This window comes from Marmota monax, unplaced genomic scaffold (genome assembly GCF_021218885.2).
Source record: "Marmota monax isolate L192 unplaced genomic scaffold, Marmota_monax_Labrador192_F-V1.1 WCK01_AAM20220418_F8-fsc00003, whole genome shotgun sequence".
NCBI lineage: Eukaryota > Metazoa > Chordata > Mammalia > Rodentia > Sciuridae > Marmota > Marmota monax.
This window is the reverse complement of record NW_026694084.1, coordinates 16377063-16398658: the sequence shown is the minus strand read 5'-3', so window position 1 is coordinate 16398658 and position 21596 is coordinate 16377063. Positions and strand designations below refer to the sequence as shown.

At 35.2% G+C, this 21596-nt stretch overlaps 2 protein-coding genes across 4 annotated transcripts in view; one reads left to right on the top strand and one right to left on the bottom strand.

The window, feature by feature from the left end:
* Positions 1-5580: 5580 nt before the first annotated feature.
* Eny2 (ENY2 transcription and export complex 2 subunit) lies at positions 5581-15340 on the bottom strand. Of its 2 annotated transcripts, none has more exons than XM_046464725.2 (5): positions 15239-15340; positions 13704-13780; positions 9759-9829; positions 8277-8351; positions 5581-5848 (listed from the first exon to the last, which is right to left on the bottom strand). In XM_046464725.2, exons 2-5 carry the CDS (start codon positions 13769-13771, stop codon positions 5772-5774), a joined length of 291 nt encoding a protein of 96 aa, XP_046320681.1. In that variant the 5' UTR covers positions 13772-13780; positions 15239-15340; the 3' UTR covers positions 5581-5771. The 2 variants fall into 2 exon arrangements, with proteins under 2 accessions (XP_046320681.1, XP_046320680.1); XM_046464724.2 differs by having other exon boundaries at positions 15167-15323.
* A 179-nt stretch (positions 15341-15519) lies between these two features.
* Positions 15520-21596, top strand: part of Nudcd1 (NudC domain containing 1) — a 68733-nt gene continuing 62656 nt past the window's right edge. For both annotated transcript variants that reach the window (XM_046464723.2, XM_046464722.2), the window contains exon 1: positions 15520-15748. In XM_046464723.2, coding sequence (XP_046320679.1) covers positions 15631-15748 — 118 coding nt within the window. In that variant the 5' untranslated portion in view covers positions 15520-15630. The remainder of the gene's footprint in view (positions 15749-21596) is intronic.

The following is a 21596-nucleotide window of genomic DNA, read 5'->3' as shown; positions in this document are numbered from 1 at the left end:
CAAATTCATTGAATTGTATGAATTAAATCAGTACAGAAATTTTATATGTCAATCATACCATCAATGAAGATGTTTTTAAAAATAAAAAAATGTTATAGAATTATATAAACAATATAAAACATTTATGCATAGATGTAAAAGGAACACTTCTATAATATTACATAAAACTAAATATACAAAAGCCGTAGGAGATTTTGATTTTATCTAGTGTTTTATTCATTGAAAAAATTATTATTAAAGAGAATCAAACTGTTATGACAAATTTCAAAGTTATTAGATCCCCATTTGCTGTTTGGTTGTCTCTCACTCCATATTTAGTTTATTGTACACATTTTTTATTGTTAATCCATTTGAGTTAGTTATAATGTGATACTTCATCCTTACATACTTCAACATGGAACATGCTCATTCTTTAAGAACCCATTTGTAATACTCAAGAAATTTAACACTGAAACAACAGTCTATGTTTATAATTTTCCAATGTCCTAAGAATGTCCTTAATGGTTATTTATTTATCAGGGATGATACACTGCTTTACATCCTAATGTCTCTGATCTTTTAATCAAGACCATTCCTTGCTGTTACTTTCTCCTTCATTCCTTTTTTGTTTCCTTCATGACATTGACTTTTTTTGTCAGATGTTAATGCCAATTATTGCCATGTCAATGCCATATCAATAGTTTTTCAGAATGTCTGGTTGTCATTTTTAAATTGAGACTTAGCAGAACTGTGATATTTTCTTCAAGTTCAGTTTTCTACATGGAATAAACTTTCTGGGTAGTTATATTTAAGCAGGACTACATGTGATTGGAAAAAAAAGGAGAGAAATTGAGGGTAATTGTAAGGGAGTTCTAATGATAATCACATCTTAGCTGGCAGGATGGGAAAAAACATCAGAGAAGTGATAACAATGATAAATGGGGCAGTTATTTCATTGGTAGTCTCTATGAAGCCACTGAGAAGTAAGAAAATTAAATCAGGACCATAGGAAATACAACTAGTCAATGAATGTGTGAGCTATTTTTCACAAAATATGCCTGTCTGCAATCTCAGTTTTTATGGATTGGGGTAAAACATGGAGGATAGACCCCATACACAAAACTGTTTTTAGTACATGCTGGTATAGCAAATATGTATACATTTGCTAAGTCCTAACCATAACTTTGACTTTATATCATGTCTCTTAAGAGAAGCACCCACAATTTTCATAATTTATTATTCTGTCAGTGTTCCTATCAAATAGGAGATAGTGTTGAAAGTCAACTGTCAGGTGGAACCCTTAAGTGACTAATCAGGTCATTTAAATACATTGATGATAGAACTAAGAAATAGAGAACCATCACACTGTCAGTATCTCAGCCAAACCGTATTTCAAACCACACAATGCATACTGTTATCTGAATCACTTGCAACATCCAACAGGTAAGGGTTTAGCGGTCAATTCTTTTTCCACCTTTCTATTTTGTGGCTCTTACCCCATTGAAGTCTAAATTTGATATAAGTAGCTGTCTAAAAAGGATTCTTTCTGAAGAATATGCCCTCAACAAACAATTTTAGGGAAGAATTTTTAGGGCAATTGAAAGCCATTTTTTATCACTTTATTCTGGTAATTCCAGGCACAAAGCTGGAGCATTTACGGATGTCCAAGGTCCTAATAACCCCTGTACCCAAAACTGACTGATGAGTAGCATCATTTCATGAGTATCAATTCTATGTCTTTGTTCTTTGATTTTCTTTATTATTGTCATCATATGCCAATATTCATTGAATGTCCACCGGGTTTGCACACTATTATACAATGCTCTATTTATACTTTTTCTTTTTACAAAGTGACATAGGATGAAAAAGAAAGATATTACCTTTAAATACAGTGAAAATTATTTTTCTTTCATTTGTTAAGGATTTCCTCCTCTCCCCTACCCTCTCCTCCTTGATAAAAGTTGGTGAAAGAGAACCCTATCAGTAGTGGTATATGCTATGTAAATCAGCTTCTTTCTTAAGTACTGAATTGGTTGCAGAAAACAATCCCAGTCAAACAACATCTATGTTCCACTATAGCTTCATCTTATTTTATACCAGAAACACATTCTGAGTTCCTCACATTGATTTAATTCAGTAACACTTTCATCTTGCAAACACTGGCTGGCCTTATTGGAATTGGGCCTGTTCAAATGATACCCAGTAGTTTAAAAGCCACCAGCAGGACTAAAATACAGCTTCTAGTGCCCCCTTTTGGCCGGTAAGCACAATAACCAAATAGAGTTTGAAGTCTGGTATAAATAGATATATGCCACATTTTTTTCTCTATTGTCACTTATTAAGAATTCACTGTTAGGTAATGAGGATCCAAAGACAAATAGGATACAACCTGAGGCACAAAGTAGTTCATAGTAGAATGAGGGTAAACATTAAAGATAAGGTCAACCTTCCCTAATTGCTATTATAGCGATATTTCTCTATTTCAATCAAGTTGTACAAGTTTATTTTTCTATTCTCATGGTAATTAATGTTAGCTAGAAATGACTGAAAAATAAAAGCAGCTATTTGACACAGTGTAATTCATGTATATAAAACTAGAAAACACATAGTAAGTAATTTAAATATTTCTAGAGTTCTTGCTAGGAATAACATGAATCTGTTTTCTTCTGATTATTAGTATTAAGATTTTATTATTTTAATTCCTGCCAGGTCAATATTATCAGATCTATTATCCAGATAAGGAAATTCAAGAAGAATCAGTCTTACCTGATAATTCAGTATCATAGACGAGATTAGAACCTGAATGTTCTGAACGTACCATTAGTTTTCTTGGTAGGTTTCATCCAATGGCTTTTGTGTGGTTTCTAATGGTAAATATGAGGGGTTTTATGAAGTCACTGAGTAACATGAGATAGCCTTTTACAAGGGTTAAATACAAACACACACACACATACTCTCTCTCTGGATCATTTCCAGCATCAGCTACTGAGCAGCTGTCACAGTTCTTTTGTGTTGAGTGGAGCTTTTTATCAAGTTATGAAAAGTCCCATATCTAATAACCAATCCCCAGCATCACCCAGTCCCTGGATTGGCACTGCTCAAATGATAACTTGTAAGGCCAAAGCTAAGTGATTACATAAATAATTTAGCTGGATCTTCTTTAATTCTATTAGAGAAGCTTACAGTAATCCTAATTATACTTACCAATGCAGTCATGCAATAATAATCCTATTAAATTTCCAACATTAAGTGAAAGTATGCAAGATTTTTAAAGAATGTATTCTTAAGTTTATATAAATCAATGATTTGAGTCAAGATGTTCACAAAGTTGGTTTATTTACAAGGTATCAATGGTTCTAGAAGCAAATGAGACATCTATATGATGTCAACGAAACCTCGTTTCTTTCCAGGTTAGAGGTGGGAAAGTTCTTAGCATTATCACTTTAAATCTAAGCTCTTTAGTACTAAAAATGACTACGAAATATTTTCAATTCAGTTTATTTCCTGTCCCAAACTATCTTCATAAATTGTTTTCATTTTCTCATATTCTTTTAGACTATTAAAATAGTATCTAAATGAACAATTTTTAATTTTTGGTTTGCTTCCATGAAGAGTTCTAAGAAATAAGAACTACTTTTCTAACATTTTCTGTGTAACTTTTAAGATTGCTTTTCTTTTTTGAAAAATGAGTAACAAAATGACAAGCATCCCTATCAGCACTTTAAAACATTGTTTTATAAGAGACCAAGAGAAACAAAAAACTCTTTTGGGTAGGTTTTTGTGACTGTGTCTTCTCAGGCTCAAAACTTTACGCAATTAAGCCCAGGTTCAAAGACTACAAAATTCATTAGAAAGATGAAATTATTTCTGCAAAAGATTAATGTGAAGCTTTTCCTCAATTATACCCTATTTGTTGTTATCTTTCTTCATGCTCCCATGTTCATTCACTGGTTCATTTGCTCATTCATTCCCTTACCCACTCATTCACAAATAAACATCATACAAAGTCAAAGAAATCAAGTTTCCTCTCCTCTGGATGTATGCAAGTTGAAGAACCACTGTGTTGAAGAGAAACATACAGTTGCTTCTTATGGAAAAACAGTGGTGGGGAAATCTACACCAGAGGAGTCAGGATATTTTAGCAACTCAAGCTGAACTCTGAAGGGTAAGTAGGAATGAGATAAGTAGGAGGGAAGGACTTCCTAGGGTGATAGATTTGCAAAAGTATTAGGGATGGAACAACTTGTTAACTTTGAGGAACTCTTAAGTAGATGACAGATCTAGAGGGGCATAAGTTTTATGCCAAGTTCAAATTTTGTCCTGCACTAAGACATTTCAAGTAGAGGAATAAAATGATCAGATGTGAATTTTAGTAAGGCCACTTAGCCAATAGTGTGAAAGAGATATTGGAGGAGGCATAGAACAACTAGAACAAGAAAATATTAGGGGTCTACTGCAATAATCTGTTTATAAAGAAGGCAGAAGATAAATTTATAGCCTCACTGTACTCAAAGTGATCCTCAATTAGCAGCATGCAACCCCACTCAGAGCTTGTTAGAAATAAAGAATAATCTTGTACTGTATATCTCTTACCTTCAGAATCAGCATTTTAACAAGCTCCTCAGGTAATCTGTATGTCTGGGAGGTACCATTCAGAAATAGGGAACACAGCAGGGGTAGTTAGTGGGGGAAAATAAAATTGCTATTTTAGGTATGGTGATTTTGAGGTGTTTGAGGAATATCCAATGAAGATGATCCATAGCAGTTAAATATATGGGTCTGGAGGCTAGAAATAAGTCTGGTTTGGAGATGCAGTTTAGCATTTATCAACCTGTTGGTATTTGAAGTCACGGTTTGACCCATTTCCTGGGATTTGCTCAGGAAAAGTATATCCAGTTAGTCAGGCAGAGGGCTCAGGAAAGAGCTCTAAGAAACATTACTTAAAAGTCACAATCAGCAAAAGGTACTCCACAAGAAACAGAAGGAATTTCCAGTGGTAGGAAGAAACAATGTGAGGAGTGGGACGAGGGTTCCAAGTGGCAGGATGGTCAACATTCTCACTTTCCAGCAGAGGTCACATAAGAATAGACAAGAGTCCATTGGATTTGGCAATCCTGATGTCAGAGTAAAGCTAATGGGTGGAAATTATTCACCCATTAAGTTCTTTCTTGACCTTAGTATGTGGGGATGCAATTTATAGAGTCTGCTTTCAAAGTTCAGATGAGTAGAGTATGTGGGAGGAGCTTGGTGTGGAGCCAGCTTGCAAATGTTCTCTCTTCCACTAGATGGTAAATTCTTTGAAGCATAAGGAAGGCACATAAAGATGAGTAAGACCCAGTACTAACCCTTGGAATTTGTAACAAATAAGAAATAAAGATAAATAACCATGGTACAAGAGGAAGCATTACAATTTATAAAACAGTATGGGGATTCAAAACAAGAATACATATGCAATCAGGAAAGACTTCTTACTTCTAAACTGTTAGCACAAAGAAATGCATAAACTAAATACTTAAACTGTATTCATTCCTGACTTTCTCAACAAATTTAATGAATTAGTAATAAACACAGAGTCCCATTCATTCCAAACTCCAAGCAAACTTCAAACTCATTCGTGAGATATTTATTAAAATAACACATTTAGGGAAAAAAATCAATACAATGTATACATCATTACTGAAAACTGTATACCATCATACAAAAAAGGATTTTATTTTGGGAAACTGATTTCTAATTTATGGCAAGTTGTACTTTCAGAAATAAAACACAGAACAACACAATCTAATTCAACCTTAAAGGCTGGCATGCTGAGCAAGGAATGTTCTTATTCTTTGTAGGAGCTCCTTCTTTACACTGTCAGGTACCAGGGCTGAAACACAAAAACAAAAACATCAGAGTAAGATGATTCTTGTTAAAACGTCAATTTGGGATGTGACATTTTATTCAAGATCACCAATAAAGGAATTTCATACATAACCCTCATGGTTCAATTAAAAAAATAGAAAGAGATATCTGAAAAGAAAGTGAATACTTGTAATTCATTATTTTAATGAACTATTTAATACCTAAATACATTGCATACTGATAAGAAGAAAATATAAGAAAATTATTTAAACTAGCAGTGGAGGCCATTTTAAAATACACAGGCTGTCATACACTGATAAATTTGACTTATACACAACATCTCATACTTGGTCAAAATTACCACAAGCAAAGCCACAAGACATAATGGGGAAACATTCTTTAAAAAAAAAAAAACAACAACAAAACTGATTCTTCTACTACACAGATATTTCAAACTGATTAGGAAAAGATCAGAAGACTAACAAAAACGGGCAAAGAGATAAAAAGGAGAGACACTGTTCTTATGTAAGAGGGGCTCATTCTTAAGACGAGAAATGAAAATTAAAGCCACATTCAGACAGCATATCTTAACAATCAGATAGACCCAAACTCTAAGGTCAATAATAAGAGAAAGGAGGCCTTTTTTTTTAGCTAGAGGAAGTATAAACTGGTACATGCTTTGGAAGGTAATTTGGCAATGTCTTACAGAAATAATGAAGGCACATACTCTCTTGGCCCAGCAAAGATGCAAAAAACTGCAACAATAGTTACATGTTATATTTTTAACTTTCTGAATATTGACCTGTGTGACTGTTCTTAGAATATTAAACAAAACAAAAATTCAAAAGAGGCAATTAACTAAAACATAAAATAAAACTATTTGCTTGTGTTCAAGAGAAATAAAAAACTTCAGATAAATTTCAATATTTCCACATACAATTAAACAACTAAGTACATAAATCAAATAAGGGAAATACTTTTTATAAATTGTTGAAGTCTATCTCAGAAGACTACAAACTGAAAGTCCACTGGAAATGAAATCAATATATACATTAAAATATTTTTATTTATAATTAAGATGACTGAAAACACATCATTTGCTTTGGGATAAGGTTTAATAATAAAGCAGCAGCTGGAAGGAGTTTTTTCAGGATAAGAAAAACTGTTGTAGTGGTTGTTGCATGCATCTATGTTTGTATATAAAGTTCAGAAAACTGCATGTTGAAAAAGGTCAATTTCAGTGTATGCTAAAAAAAGTAAATGTCTGCTCCTGACAATTAAAGGAAGACTAAAAACAAAACAAAAAAAGAAACAATTTATTTTTACTCTACTTTTCTTTAATAATAAAAGAAATTCTCATTCTCTAGCAGGAAGTTGCTAGACAATGAAATATCCAAGATGCAAGTGGTGAATAACAGATACTCTAACCTGCATAACCAGTTCCTCAACAATATTAACAGATTAAGTATAAATTACTGAAAACAGAAAAAGAAATTTGAGAAAATTATCTTAAAATATAAATTCACAAGGAGAACAATAATTTCTTTTTTCCATATTTCCCTGAGACACACTAGAAGAAAAAAAACATGTTTTCTAGCTGCAAATAGGCTTTAAGAAATGGTTGAAAAGGATCATGGGATTTCATAGGTCCTACTCAGGAGGGAATTAGTGTTCTGTGGTAATAATTTTAAACTTATTTACTTTTTACAATGAAATTATTGTTACTATTTCTGTGTGAGAGAAAAAAAAACTTGCAGGTCATCTAATTTACCCGTTTCTACTTACAAATAAAAAATGCCACCAACTTTATCAAAATAAATGAAAAAAAAAAAAAAAGGTAGTTAACATCTACAGTAACACATCATCAGTATTAATATAATGTTTCCTATCTTTCCCTTCTGTATGTAAATTAAACAAGGTACTTCAGAGGGAAATTAAGGAAAAGGTTGCTCTGAGTCTTAAATATGGATCACCTTGAACATGAAGTTGTGGAACTTCCAAATTCTTAATTAGACATTCAAGACAGACCTTCATTTATTTTTAATAAGGAAAGAGCAGAACAAAGACTTAGAGGCTGGAGTAAAACTCTTGAATTATTAAATATTTAAGGGGAGACAGGCTATACCTCATAAAAGTTTGTAAATCCTAGCTTCAGATGATAATTGCCTCTGTAAAATCCCATATTTTGAAAACTGTCTTAACAATTCTATCAACTTATGTTGGTATACTGTTTTAGAGCACCAAAAACATTTTACACCTATTATCTCATTTGTTATTTGAGATTTAGAGAGAGGTGGGTAGGCAATTTTAACGCTTCCCTCATGAGGCAATGAAAACACCTACATGATTGTGGAAAGGGTACTTTTTCTTATAAAAAGAAAAAACATCTGAATTAGCAAAGAAAAAAATGTCTGCACCAGCACGTTTCCTTTGACATAGACTATACTCCTTACCTCTGCCTTTTGGAGTGATTTCAGCCACCAAGTCATCAACAGTAACGTGTTCTAGTCCTTTTTCTTTAATTACCTCTTATGCAAAAGTAAAAAACAAATCATATCATTTAAAATCATTATCTGTAAGAAAGATTTTCATAAGGAAGGGTTAAAATCATGTTTTTAGAGTATATATTGGTCTTAAAAAAATAAAAGAGGACACTTCTTTTGTCTTTTCTAAAAAAAATTATAACATAAACACATTAAGTATTCTCCAGATTAAGAAGATAAGTCTGTTCAACTTTCAGCTAAATAATCTGTAACTTAACAAATAACTATAACAATTAGAATAAATTTGGGAACTCTAATATTTATAAAAAGCTGGAACTTAAAACAGAACAGATTTTATTTTACTATAATCATACTAGCTCTTATTTAAATATAACAGAGGAAATAAAACCTATTATGTGAGTCAAACTTGTAATTCCACAGCTAAAAATTAAAAGGTAGAGCTACTTTGTTCCTTTGTTTTCTCAAGGCTGGGCCAAAAGAAATATAAGAGGGGATATGATTAACATCTACTGGATCCCCACTAGGTGCTTTACACCATTTAATATTCAGTTATATAGTGGACTAAGCATTTCTCCCACTTCAGAGGTAAGGCAATGGAGGCTTAAAAATTAAGAAACTCAATCCACATAGCTGAAACCCAGCTCCAGTTTTTTAGCCACCAAAGTCTGAAATACTTTAAAGTCAGTGCTTTTACTAACTTGCCTTCTTATAGTTAATGTGTAAACAGTTTCCATTATTTTTAATTGCAGAAACCATTATGAAACAATGGAGATTCATTAAAAATATCCAGAAATCAATTATGCCAAAAACTGAGCAAGACAGGAGGCTCATCTTAGTGATATGTAATCTATCAGACAGTATCATCATCAATAATCAGCAATTTAACAATCTTCTCTTCTGTGTATTTTTTTAAAACTGTAATTCTTCAAGAACTTTTATGGTGAATTTTGTAAAAGAACACAAAAACAGGAGATATAATTCCTGTAAGTCTGCCAACTCTCAAGTGCTCAATTTGTTATGAAGTGAAAACATATTAGGAATACTGTTCCTGAAAAACATATATATATTTTTTTCCTTCTTTTCAGTGCTGGGGATTGAACCCAGGGTCTCATACTTGCCAGGCAAGTATTTGACCACTGAGGTACATCCTCAGCCCAGGAATCCATTTTGACGGCAGAGAAAACCTTGAGCGCTCATGCCTCACTTGTTTGAAGAGACACACAAAAAAATTCCTAAACATTTTTTACAATCAGGTCTATACATACTTTTAAAAGAGGAAATCACTGCTGAAAAATTCAATTTCTTATTGTTTAAAATTATGCTTGAGCATTTGGACTTTAAAATACTGACTTTACTTTTTTCCTAGTGAATCCCAGACCAACCCAGTTCAAAACAATGGAATCAGTTTATTTTCTAAGTCAAACTGATTACCTTTACAGTGTGCCTTCAACTGATCCTTCCAGCCACATTCAATTAATTTAGCTCTCAGCAACTCTTTGAGGCTGTTGGAAAAAAAGTGTTTTCAAAGTAAACAACAATGTACATCTTAGATAAGAATCTTTGAAACAAAGGTTCAACTACTCAACTAAAAATTCCCTAATTTTCAGTCCCAAAACGTTGTGGCCAAAATTTCATTCTATCACTGAATAGTTCTTTATTTAGTCTTATACAAATCATTTAAACTCTGGGTCCTGCATTTTATTTGGGTCTCATTTAAATAAAGAGTAAAACGAAATGCAGAGGCAGGGTTACAACAGTTCTCAAGAAGTTCTACTCTTTGGTCTTCTTACATATCCCATATCCTTTCATCACCAAGAATATCATGGGTCTTATACAACTTTGACACAGTATTGAACTTAGAGAAGATGCAGCTCTGAAAACTTCAAGTTCCAAAACCTACTCTTTTACTACAAATTCTTATTCTTTAGCTCTCTTATTTCCCTGCTATATCTCCCTCTAACCTTACAGATTGGCCCCCAACACAATTTAATAACTCAGAAGCTCGCATGCATATCATAATTAGCAATATTTTCTTTTTTCTTAATAGTAGAAAATGGTATATATTGCAACTAATGGCATCAGGAATGCTACAAAACATTTTATTATTTTTTGCCACATACCACTCTTAGAAAATCCTCCAACTTCTCAGTTTAAACACATCACATACCAAACCAGATTCTCTTTCCCTGCAAATTGCTTCTCTGTGAATATTCCTAGAGATCCACTAAGTGACATTTCCATTTGATCTTTTACTTTTTTTTTTAATTATTGGTTGTTCAAAACATTACAAAGCTCTTGACATATCATATTTCATACATTTGATTCAAGTAGGTTATGAACTCCCATTTTTATCCCGTATACAGATCGCAGAATCACATCGGTTACAGATCCACTGTTTTACATATTGCCATACTAGTGTCTGATGTATTCTGTTGCCTTTCCTATCCTCTACTATCCCCCCTCCCCTCCTATCTTCTCTCTCTACCCCATTTACCGTAATTCATTTCTCCCCCTTGTTTTTTTCTCCCTTTCCCCTCACTTCCTCTTATACGTAATTTTGTAAAACAATGAGGGTCTCCTTCCATTTCCATGCAATTTCCCTTCTCTCTCCCTTTCCCTCCCACCTCTCGTCCCTGTTTAATGTTAATCTTCTTCTCATGCTCTTCCTCCCTGCTCTGTTCTTAGTTGTTCTCCTTATATTGAAGAAGACATTTGGCATTTGTTTTTTAGGGATTGGCTAGCTTCACTTAGCATAATCTGCTCTAATGCCATCCATTTCCCTGCAAATTCCATGATTTTGATCTTTTACTCTCAATAGAGCTAAAGTCCAACTTTATATTTTCTCCTACTTCATCTTGCTTCCTTCTCAAAATAACTCCATTCTTTTGGTTCTTTGGGCTGAAAACTCTGGCAGCACCTTTTACTCAGATCCCTTGTTAACGCTTCACATCCAATCCATGAGGATATCCTACAGGTTTTAGTTTTAAAATATATACCTAGAAGTCAAATGTCTATCACTATCTTCATCAATATCCTAGTTTAAACCACCATCTTTTCCTTTCTGGACTGTTACCTAAGTTGTCTCCCTGCTTCTTTCATTGTGCACTTCATTATCCTGCACTGCTCAAAACCTTCCAGTGCCTTCACAATTTACCCAGAATAAACTCCAAGACTTGACTACAGCCTAAATGATTCTACATTATCTCTTTTCTCCCTCACTCAGCTTCTGCAGTCTCCTTAGCTTCCATGTATTTCTCAAAAATAGTAGGCAAGCTCATCTCAGGACCTTGGCTCTTGGAACCCCTCCACTTCCTCATATCCTTCTGATCTGTTGGCAGTGAAACGTTCTCTACCCAAAATATCACCTCTCCATGTCTATTCTCTGCTTTACTATTTTCACAGCACTCATCATTATCTGCCATATTACACATGTATTGTATGTTTCCTCCCTTTACAGTGTTAAGTTCCATAAAAGAACAGACTTCATTTTGTTGACTACTGTATCTCCGGCACCTTAGAGGGTAGGCTATGTGATTGAAACTTGGAAACTAAGCTGCACGAATAAAAAAAACCCCAAAAAACCACATAATTTTCTCTACTTACTACTAGCTGTACTATCTTCTCAAGTTACCCATGGCACTGTTCTTGATGCCTCCTTCCTCATAAAAAGAGCTGTTTCCACTTTTTAAAAAAAAAAAAATTTTAAGTTCTCCTTTCCATTTTTGCTGTTTTTCTTTTTAACCCAATACAATCTTCTAAGTCATTTATCTGTTTTCTGTCTTGAATCTTCAAGTCTATCCTTCACACAGAATCACAGAATACAATTTGTAAAGTGTAAATGTGATCTAATTATTCCCTTTCTTAAAATCTTTCAATAATTCCCATCATTCAAGGATAAAGTGAGCAATGAATATTTTTGCAAATCAGAGCATCCATTTTCCTGACCTTTCTTTGATTAAGAACAAAACACTTGCCATTCTCAGTATAAGAATCTGGCTAAGGGTCTAGTAATGGAATATGGCCTAGGCAAGGCTGATCATAACTTGCCTATTACCTAAATAAGATGGTAATCAAGCTAGGTCCTGTGTTCAACAAGGCAGTCTGAGCAGTGATATGTAAGTTTGAACTGCTAATCTCTGCCACCTATTTTAAGAATAAAGCCAACAACAGAGAAAAGCAGAGGTGAGAGAAGATACATCCTTGGCAATAATTTTTGCATGCCTAAATTTAGTGATATATGAAGTAACTTTAAACCCTAGATATTTTAATTAGATGAGCTTATATGTTTCTATTGGTTAAGCCAGATTCTGAGTTTAGTTTCTGTTATTTTTAGCTGAAATAATTCTAACTTATACCAAATTCATACTCTGTCCACTCTTCCAGCCACATGCTTTTATTCTTTACGTATAGCTTTCTTCTATAATTTTGTAGTACCCAGAGAATTAATCATGTTGTACCAAGCTCTGTGAATTTGCACATGCCATTAGAAGATAATATCCTCTCCTTTACTGGCTTAGAGAACTGATAATCCTTCTAACCCAGCATAAGCATCTTTTATTGTTCTGTGAGATCTTACCCATCCCCTTAATCCCCAGGTAGAATTGAAAAAATTCCTCCTCTTCCATACACATATATATTTCTCTTTTAAACTTTATCATCTTGCTTCTAGGAGTCTTTATTGACTCCTTGGCCCCTTCTGTATATTTCTAAACCTGTTCCTTCTTCAAATATTTATTTAACCAATTAGGTGTCAGTTATAGCATTAGATTCTGGGTATACAAAACTGTTTTCGCTATCATGGAACTTGGATTATATTGAGAGCTACACACTAGTAAAGTAGGTAACTAGAACAGGATGTGATTAAATGATATGACAGAACAAAGTATTTGGGATTCCATAATTAGATTCCTTGAAGAAGCAATATTTAAAGTAATACATGAGAGATGAACTAGAATTTACTAAGAATGAACAGAAGAGAAATATTTCATAGAAAAGGAATGGCACATGCTGCTCCAATGTGGCTTTATCATGTAGTCTTATGAAAACCTGGGTAACATTATGTCTTCAACTGTAGCTATCTGAGTATTTTTTCTTCCCCACTGTATTATACATTCTTTGAGAATCTATAATAATTTATATATTTATTATAATAATTTCTGGCTTCTACATTGCCTGTGTTGGTCCAAGTCTTGCAAGCAATGTTGCACCTAAATAAACTCTTACGGCTGTTAGGAATAGAAGTTTTTGATAATCTCAACTTTCTGTAATTCTTTTCACTGGCATGTTTTGTTTGTTTCTTGATAATTAGATTCTTATAACATTAAGTAACTATTAAAGATGGTATAATGTAATTTAATAACACAATCTATTACTTACCGTTCTCTTTCTCCAGTTTCTATTAACTTTTGGTTAATTGCTGCTCTCATCTGCGCATCTTTGTTCATCTTGCTAACCTGGACATCAACATATATGTTCAGATATAGAATATTTATAAAGCATTTTCTTCTAAATCCTCTGGGAAATCATCCTAACAGATTTAATATTCTATCAACTAGAAGGATGTTCAAGTATATTACTTATAGCATCATTCTAAATATAATTCACTTCATCCCAACTCATATTGATTATTCACTAAACAAGTTCCTTCCCCCGTATGTCTTTTATTAATAACTATTATTTTTGGAACATTTATTAAACAATTAATTACCTAGTACTCTGTGTATTTTAAAAAAAATTACATTTAATTTCCCAACCTTACCATTACATATTAACATTTTTTTATTTTACAGCTGAGGAAACTGAGGCACAGGAATAGAAAATAGTGAAAGCAAAATTTCAACTCAGGTACTTTGTTCCTAGAAGCCCCCAAACACTTTAACTGCACATGATAAATGTCTGGATCATTTCTGCACCTTAACTGCATTCAAAATTTGAGGAAGCCATAATCTAAATATCAGTACAAGATAAAAAAGTATTAGTGAAAAATGAAACCATCAGATAAGACTCTAAGTGCTTTACTTTAGTCTTCACTAGGATTTAGAATTACAACTGCTACACTAGCTGTAGTCTACGTGTATTGTGTGTCTTATCAAATACAGTATTCCCAGTGGGTTAAGTGGAAAACAAATCTCAAACTAATTCTTATCTTAGAAAATTCTCAATTTTCAGCAAAAGCAGACAATAAAACCAAAATGTACAGACAGGAGAGTGTGGTTAGGTTTTGGGGACATCCAAAAGTTTCAATAAAACTTGGAATAAGCTAAAGCTTTCCCAGCGAATCTGTCACTAACTTGACACCACTTTTCCCGTCTCTCAATTCTTCTATATGAAAACTTACACTGGAAATGAGTTTTCAGTTGTTGCTGTTGCTGTTTAAAGGGGAACAGGGAAAAGGAAGACTTGAGAAAGAATCAAGAAATGTTTACTTTTGTAGTTGGAAGCTAACGTTTTCAAAATAACTACAAGGTCTAGTCAGTACCATATCAGGAATACTTCACCTCGCCTTGGCCCCCTAAAATACGGGTAGTGACCTTGGACAAGTCACTTAATTCCTAAAGGCCTCAGTTTTCTCACTGGTAAAACAAGGGCACTAGGGGATACCTCCCAGTTCAGACATTCTTTGGGAAAATAGAACAGGGCGGAGACAGCTGGAGAGGCGGGAGGGGAGGAGCCAGAAAACAAAGCGAGGACTGGCTTCTGGCCAACTCCAGTAGCACGCCCTGCCGGAGAGCCCTACAGGCCCGCGAACGCGGGTCGGGGAAGCTAACGAAAGACAGCACATCGAAAGGAGCCTGGGCTGGGCCCGGGTCCCGGCCCTGAGGACCACGGGCATAGCTCACCACCATCACCGCGGGCGAGGGCCGTCCCTTCCCAGCGACGAAATGACCCTTGCGCTGACGACCGTTACCTACCACACTCTTCGGCTGCCCGGACTTAGACCCTCAGTAGCTCGGGCACCTAAGCACACAGAAAGCTAGAACACGCATTTCCGGGGCGGGGTCTCGCCACCCTGCCTATAAAGTGAGAATTTAACTAGCGCGGGCCGCCTCCTGGTCGCTTAGCCCGCTGGGTAAGAGAGTCCAAGTCCTGCCGTTGAGCGGGCCTTAAGTCCCCGAGAAACTACAAAACCCAGCATGCAACAAGGGTCCGATTTCTCGCGCACACTACATTTCCCAAAAGGCAGTGGCGCCGCAGTGGTTTCTGGGATGGGAACCACGCCGCTTTTCAGCCTCAGTTCCAGGAGTGAAGCGCGGACCTTTCAACAAGAGCTTTATTAATTCCCACGCTGGGATCTTGGAAAGAGATGGAGGTGGCGGCTAATTGCTCCCTGCGGGTGAAGAGACCTCTGTTGGACCCCCGCTTCGAGGGTTACAAGCTCTCTCTCGAGCCACTGCCCTGTTACCAGCTGGAACTTGACGCAGGTGGGAAGCTGTGGCGACCCCTCACACTCCCTTCCTTTCCTCTTTCGGCTGCCATCGGCCTGAGCCTTCCCGCGTTTTCTTTCTGTGTATTAGGGCAAGCAGAACAACATGGCCTTCGTTACTGCCCGTCGCGCTGGGGTGCACACAGGGTGGTTGCCTCTGGATAACGATGCCCTTCAGCCCCGTGAAAACCGCTTAGGTGTGGCTTTTCACCAGCGGGACCCTGGGCCCGCCCTCGACCCCGAGGTGGGGCACACGGGTGATGCCTGGGTTCGGACCGCGGGTCCACCCGGCTGGCCCTGCCGTGGGGAAAGCTCGGGACGTTCTCTGGACGTTGTCTGTCATCGTGTTAGCTGAGAAGCCACACCTCCTTGGAAAAACCCAACGCCTGTTTTCCTTTGACGCAGAGCCATTTCTTAGAGGAGAAACTACATACCTGTCAGAGCATTTTCAGTTTCCCAGGTCCTGGCACACTGAGGACTGTCGTAGAAAAAATATCGCTAGACATTTTTTGAAGAAAGATGATTTTGTAATCACACTGCTGATTGCTTTGTTTTAGTAACCACATTGCTACTAACTGTTAGTAGCTGGCCAGAACGTTTTCATTGTAAAAAGTACATTTACGTTGATGATAGAGCCCGGAGGTTTGCCCATTTTTTAACACACTTCTGATTCTGGTGCAGGTTGTCAGTGAGTGGATCACACTTTGAGAAATACGGGTCCAGAGTTAATTAATAGACGTTATATTATCAAAGAAGTGAGTGTTTATCCGTTTATTAAATTCAGAAACATCTATAGAGGGCCTGTTCTGTTACATGCCAATGTTATCAAGATGAATAGGACACAGTCCGTAACTGGATAACAGAACTATTATTTCGTTAGGAAGAAAATGCCAAATAAGTATAAAATAATGTGGGAAGGCAGTGATGGATATGTGTATAAAATACAATGGTAATTCTTGAATAACTAGCCTGTGGATCTGGGCCAGCTTTCTGGAGAAGTTGATATCTAAGTTGTGCTATAAAGAATATAGGTTAACCAGTATGAGAGAAGATACGCTTGATTTTTCGTTTCCTTTTCTGCCTTCCTCCCACCCCATTTTCAGTCTCTGTTTCCTAGTCAGTAAATAGTACCACCATATTTTGTGAGCTGATACATTAGGGGAAAAAAAACAAAACTAAACAAAAACCCAAAAAGCACTTATTGTTGCTGACAAACTGATTGTTACTGACAAATTCATAGATTGCCTACCTACTTGATTCTTCTAGTCCTGGATGGGCTCATTCATGCATTCTTGTTCAGTTATGGGTCTGCTAGGCAACTGTGCTCATCATAACTGGATTTTTTTTCATCTGTTTGGGTGTTCTTTGCCATTGACTGATTTAAGATTCTTTCAGATGACCTTTGCTTAACTCTCCTTGTGGTCTGTCATCCTTCTGCAGGCTAGCTCAGGCTCTTTGGAGGATGTGAGTAGCAGTGCATAAGTGCTTTTTTCAGGCTGCTCCTTGCAACAAGTTTTTTGCTCCACTGGTCAAGGCAAATCAAATAATCAAGTCTGGAGTACGTGTGGGAAGGTCATAAAGAAGGTGTAGATCCAGGGAGGCATAAAAATTGTGACTGTTAATTTAGTCTGTATAGTTATTTATGTTTGAGTATTTCTTTGTGAAGTCCTCAGTTCAACTTGTCAGCAAGTGCCCTAAACTCCTGATTTTTACTTCTCCATGTTTCCTAGTCCAAATCGTTGTTTTCACTTGCCTAAAATATAGTAGTTTTCTGACTAGCCTTCTTGCTTTCACTTTAGAGATCCTTCATTTTATTCTCCATAAATCAGTAATTATTGTAGTTCTAGATTCTATATTGGATGGATGTTTCCTCCACTAGACTTTGAATTCCATGATGTTTCTCTTTTATTCACTACTTTGTTTTAGTTCTTGGCACATAGTAGTTACTCAATAAGTTGAATGAATGAAGTTGTTGAGGACATTCCATTTGTGGAAAAACATGAGCTAAAAGGAAAAGATCAGTAGGCCGTATGCAGAATGCTGATGCAGTCCTGTATTGGTGAAAAATTTTGCAAAAAGAGGAGTTAGACTGATGAGGGCACTATTCATCTTTTGGACTTTATCCTTTGTTTCCCAGACTTTTTCATGTGCAATTGCAATAAAAGATAAAGTTCAGTTGTCATAGTTTTGCCAGCATTTTAATTTGCTAAGTTGGAATGCACTTTTGCTTTACTGGTTAAATAAAATAAAATAATCAAACCTAGAGTCAGTGTGGGATATTGTAACATTAAAAAAATCAGGAATTGAAATCTCGCAATAAATGATACTCCAAAGTGAAAACATTTAAGCTGGCTGGGGTGGTGAATGGCTGTAATCCCCAGCAATTGAAATTGAGGTAGGAGGATCCCAGGTTCCAGGCTAGCCTGGGCAACTTAGTGAGACCCTGTCCCAAAATAAATATAAAGGGCTGGAGATGTAGCTTAGTGGTAAAGACCCCCTGGTTTCAATCCCCACTGCCTAAATAAATGAATAAATTAATTTACTTTATTAAAATCACACTGTCTCCCCTCGCCCATATTTCACAATGTTGGTCTTAGATTCTGTGTTTAGAAGGCAAAACCAGAGGTAAAGTGGTGCTGTTTGAGGGTTTTTAAGTATAAAGGGAAATGAGCAAATTTGGTGGTTAAATCATTTACCCTATGGCTCTGTAGTTATTTAGAAGACCAGAGGAATGGAGACAACTGTCTGAAGGCTTTTATGAATTACTTGAGAACAAAAGAAACACAACAACAAAAACAGAACAAAAAAAGAAGAGGTTGATTCTTTACAAACTATCATTTCTAGAGATAGTTAAGGTATAATTGAGGAGCTCCTGATAATTTGATTTTTTTTTTTATCCTAACCCAAGGAGTTTAATTTAGCAAACCTTTGGTTGCACTCTTGGGTGTGTGAAATACTGTTTAAGATATGAGGATGCAGATGTGGTTTCTGGTCTCAAAGAGCTTGGCTAACAGGCTTATTTTCTTGTCTTAATATTATTAAGTTGTTCTAGAACTACCCCTGCAACATAAACAGTGTTACTTTGTCTTTTTCCACTCCAAAAAACTAAGTAAAAGATGTTGAGAAGTGGGAAGGGAAGGGGAAGTGCTGGGGAGTCACATTGGCCAAATTATATTGTTAGATTGTGTACATGTATAAATATGTAACAATAAATCTCACCATTATGTATAACTATAAAGCACCAATTTAAAAAAAAATGGAAAGAAAGAAAAAACCTAAGCAAAAAATTTGTTTCCTAAAATTGTAATTGTCTTTGATCCAGCAGTTCCATGTCTGAGTATTTATCCTATAGACATCCTTTCCCTAGAATCTTATTTAGTAGATCTTTTTATGTTTGCCCCTATAGTTCACCTAATTAATTTGTACTTTATTCTTTTACTTCTTCAGGGATTCCTTTCTTGACTACATAGTTAGAGTCCATACTGTAAAATCTGTACAAGTTAGAATCTCTTCTGTTCTGTACTTTCCAGTAGTACCCTGTGCTTCATAGACACTTTGCAGCATTCAGTGTTTGCTTTTGTGCCAAGAGTCTTGGTTCTGTATTGTGTCTATCTTTTTCAGTGCTTTATCTGTAGAGCTGGAGGTTGCTTGGTTGAATAGTGGATGATTTTGTATCACTTGCACATTAAACAGGTTTGTTGAGATATAGTTAACAATAAACTGCATATATTTAAAATGTACAATTCAGCAAGTTTTGGCATGGATACACCCATGAGGTCACCATAATCAAGATGATAAACTTAGCTATCATCCACCAAAATTTCTTTGTACCCTCTGTAACTATACACCTATCCCTCTGCTCTTCCCATATTCCTCCCATCCCCAAGCAACTATTGATATGTTTTGTGACAATATAAATTAATATGATTTTCTAGAATTTTATATAACTGGAATTATATACTGTGTACTATGTCCCCACTCCCCGCACCACTCCTGTCTGGCTTCTTTTACTCAGCACGATTATTTTGAAATCATCCTTGTTGCAAGAGAAGGGTATTAGAATTTATGCCTATGATTGTGGATTTCTCTATGTGTCCTTGGAGTTTTATAAATTTTTTGTTTTATTTTTTGGTGGGGTATCAGGCATTGAACCTAGGGGCACTTGCTTAACCATTGAGCAACACACTAGCCCTGTTCATTTGTATTTATTTTTTTGAGACACTAAGTTGCTTAAGACCTTGCTTAGTTACTGAGGCTGGCCTTAAACTTGTGATCCTCCTGCCTCTGCTTCCAGAGCTGTTGATTACAGGCATATGCCACCCCACCTGGCTAATTTTTACCATTTTTTGCATGATATATATTGAAACTTTGTTGCCAGCTTCATAAACATTATTATGTTCTCTTGATAAATTGACCCCTTTATCATTATGAAATAACCTTTATCCCTAGCAAGATTTTTTTAGTTTTTTGCTCTGAGGTCTGTCTGATATTAGTCACCCCAGCTTTCTTTTGATTAATTATGCCATAGTATGTATGTGTATATATGCATATGTATACACACACATACATATATACTTGTGTTTTAATTTCCTTTGTTGGGGCTATCAGCTGTACTTTTTTATTATTTTAATAATCACTTTAGGATGTATATTGGTTACATTTCAATGATAGTATATTATTTACCATGTATTTTAAGAACCTTATACTTTTATACCATTTCTTCCTGGCCTTTGAGCTATTGTCATGAATTTTAGTCTTATATGTTATTGTATATTTCACAATATATTATTTTTATTTAAATAATTATCTCTTAAAGAAATTTAAATAAGAAAAAAATCTTGTGTATTTACTTACAGTTGTTACTTCTGGTGTTCTTTCATTTATTTAGATCCATATTTTTGTGTATTGCAATTTTCCTTCTGCATGAATGAATTTAATTGTTTCTTACAATCTGGTAATTAATTCTTTCCATGTTTTAGTACGGAAGGATCTATATTTTGCTTTGATTCTTCCAAAGATATTTTTGCCACATATAGAATTCTAAGTTGACAATTTTTCTTCTTTAATTTTGTAAAGATTTTGCCCTGTAGTCTTCTTGCTTGTTTTGTAACTGATGAGAAATCTGACATTATCCTGTCTTTGTTGCTCTGTACATAGCATACATTTTTTCCTCTGGCTGCTTTTAAGATTTTTCTATTTTACATTGGTTTTGAGCAGTTCAATAATTATGTGTGCCTAGGTGTGGTTTTCTTCATGATTCTTATTCTTGGGGTTTGCTGACCTATAAACTCTGAGTTCATAATTTTCTTCCAAATTTTTCTCTTGTTCTCTCCTTTGAGAACTTCATTTACCTATTCTGGAAGTTCATCATTACCCCCCTTTTATTCTGCATTATTTTTTCTCTTTTTTAACTCTCTTTTTAAAGTCTGATTTAAAATTTTTTTATATCTTTTATGCCCCTGCTTATGATTTTAAACATATGAAATATACTTGTAATAACTGTTTTAATCTGCTACTCTGCTAATTATACCCTTTATGTCAGTTATGTATTAGCTTCTATTGATTGGTGATTCTCCTCATTATGGGCTTGTTTTCCTTTCCTTTTCTGCTTTGATTGGGTATCAGAAATTGTGAATTTACCTTATTGGATGCAGGGTATTTTTGTATTCTCATAATCTTTTTTTCTGGGTTTTATTTTAGCTGCTTGGAAGCAGGTTAATTCCATTGAATCTTGCTTTTAAGATTTGATAGTCTGGTTTAGTCTAGGGCTAACTATTCCCCACTATGGAAGCAAGGCTTGCTGTGTACTCTGCCCAGTATCCCACAAATTAGGAGTGTTTTCATTC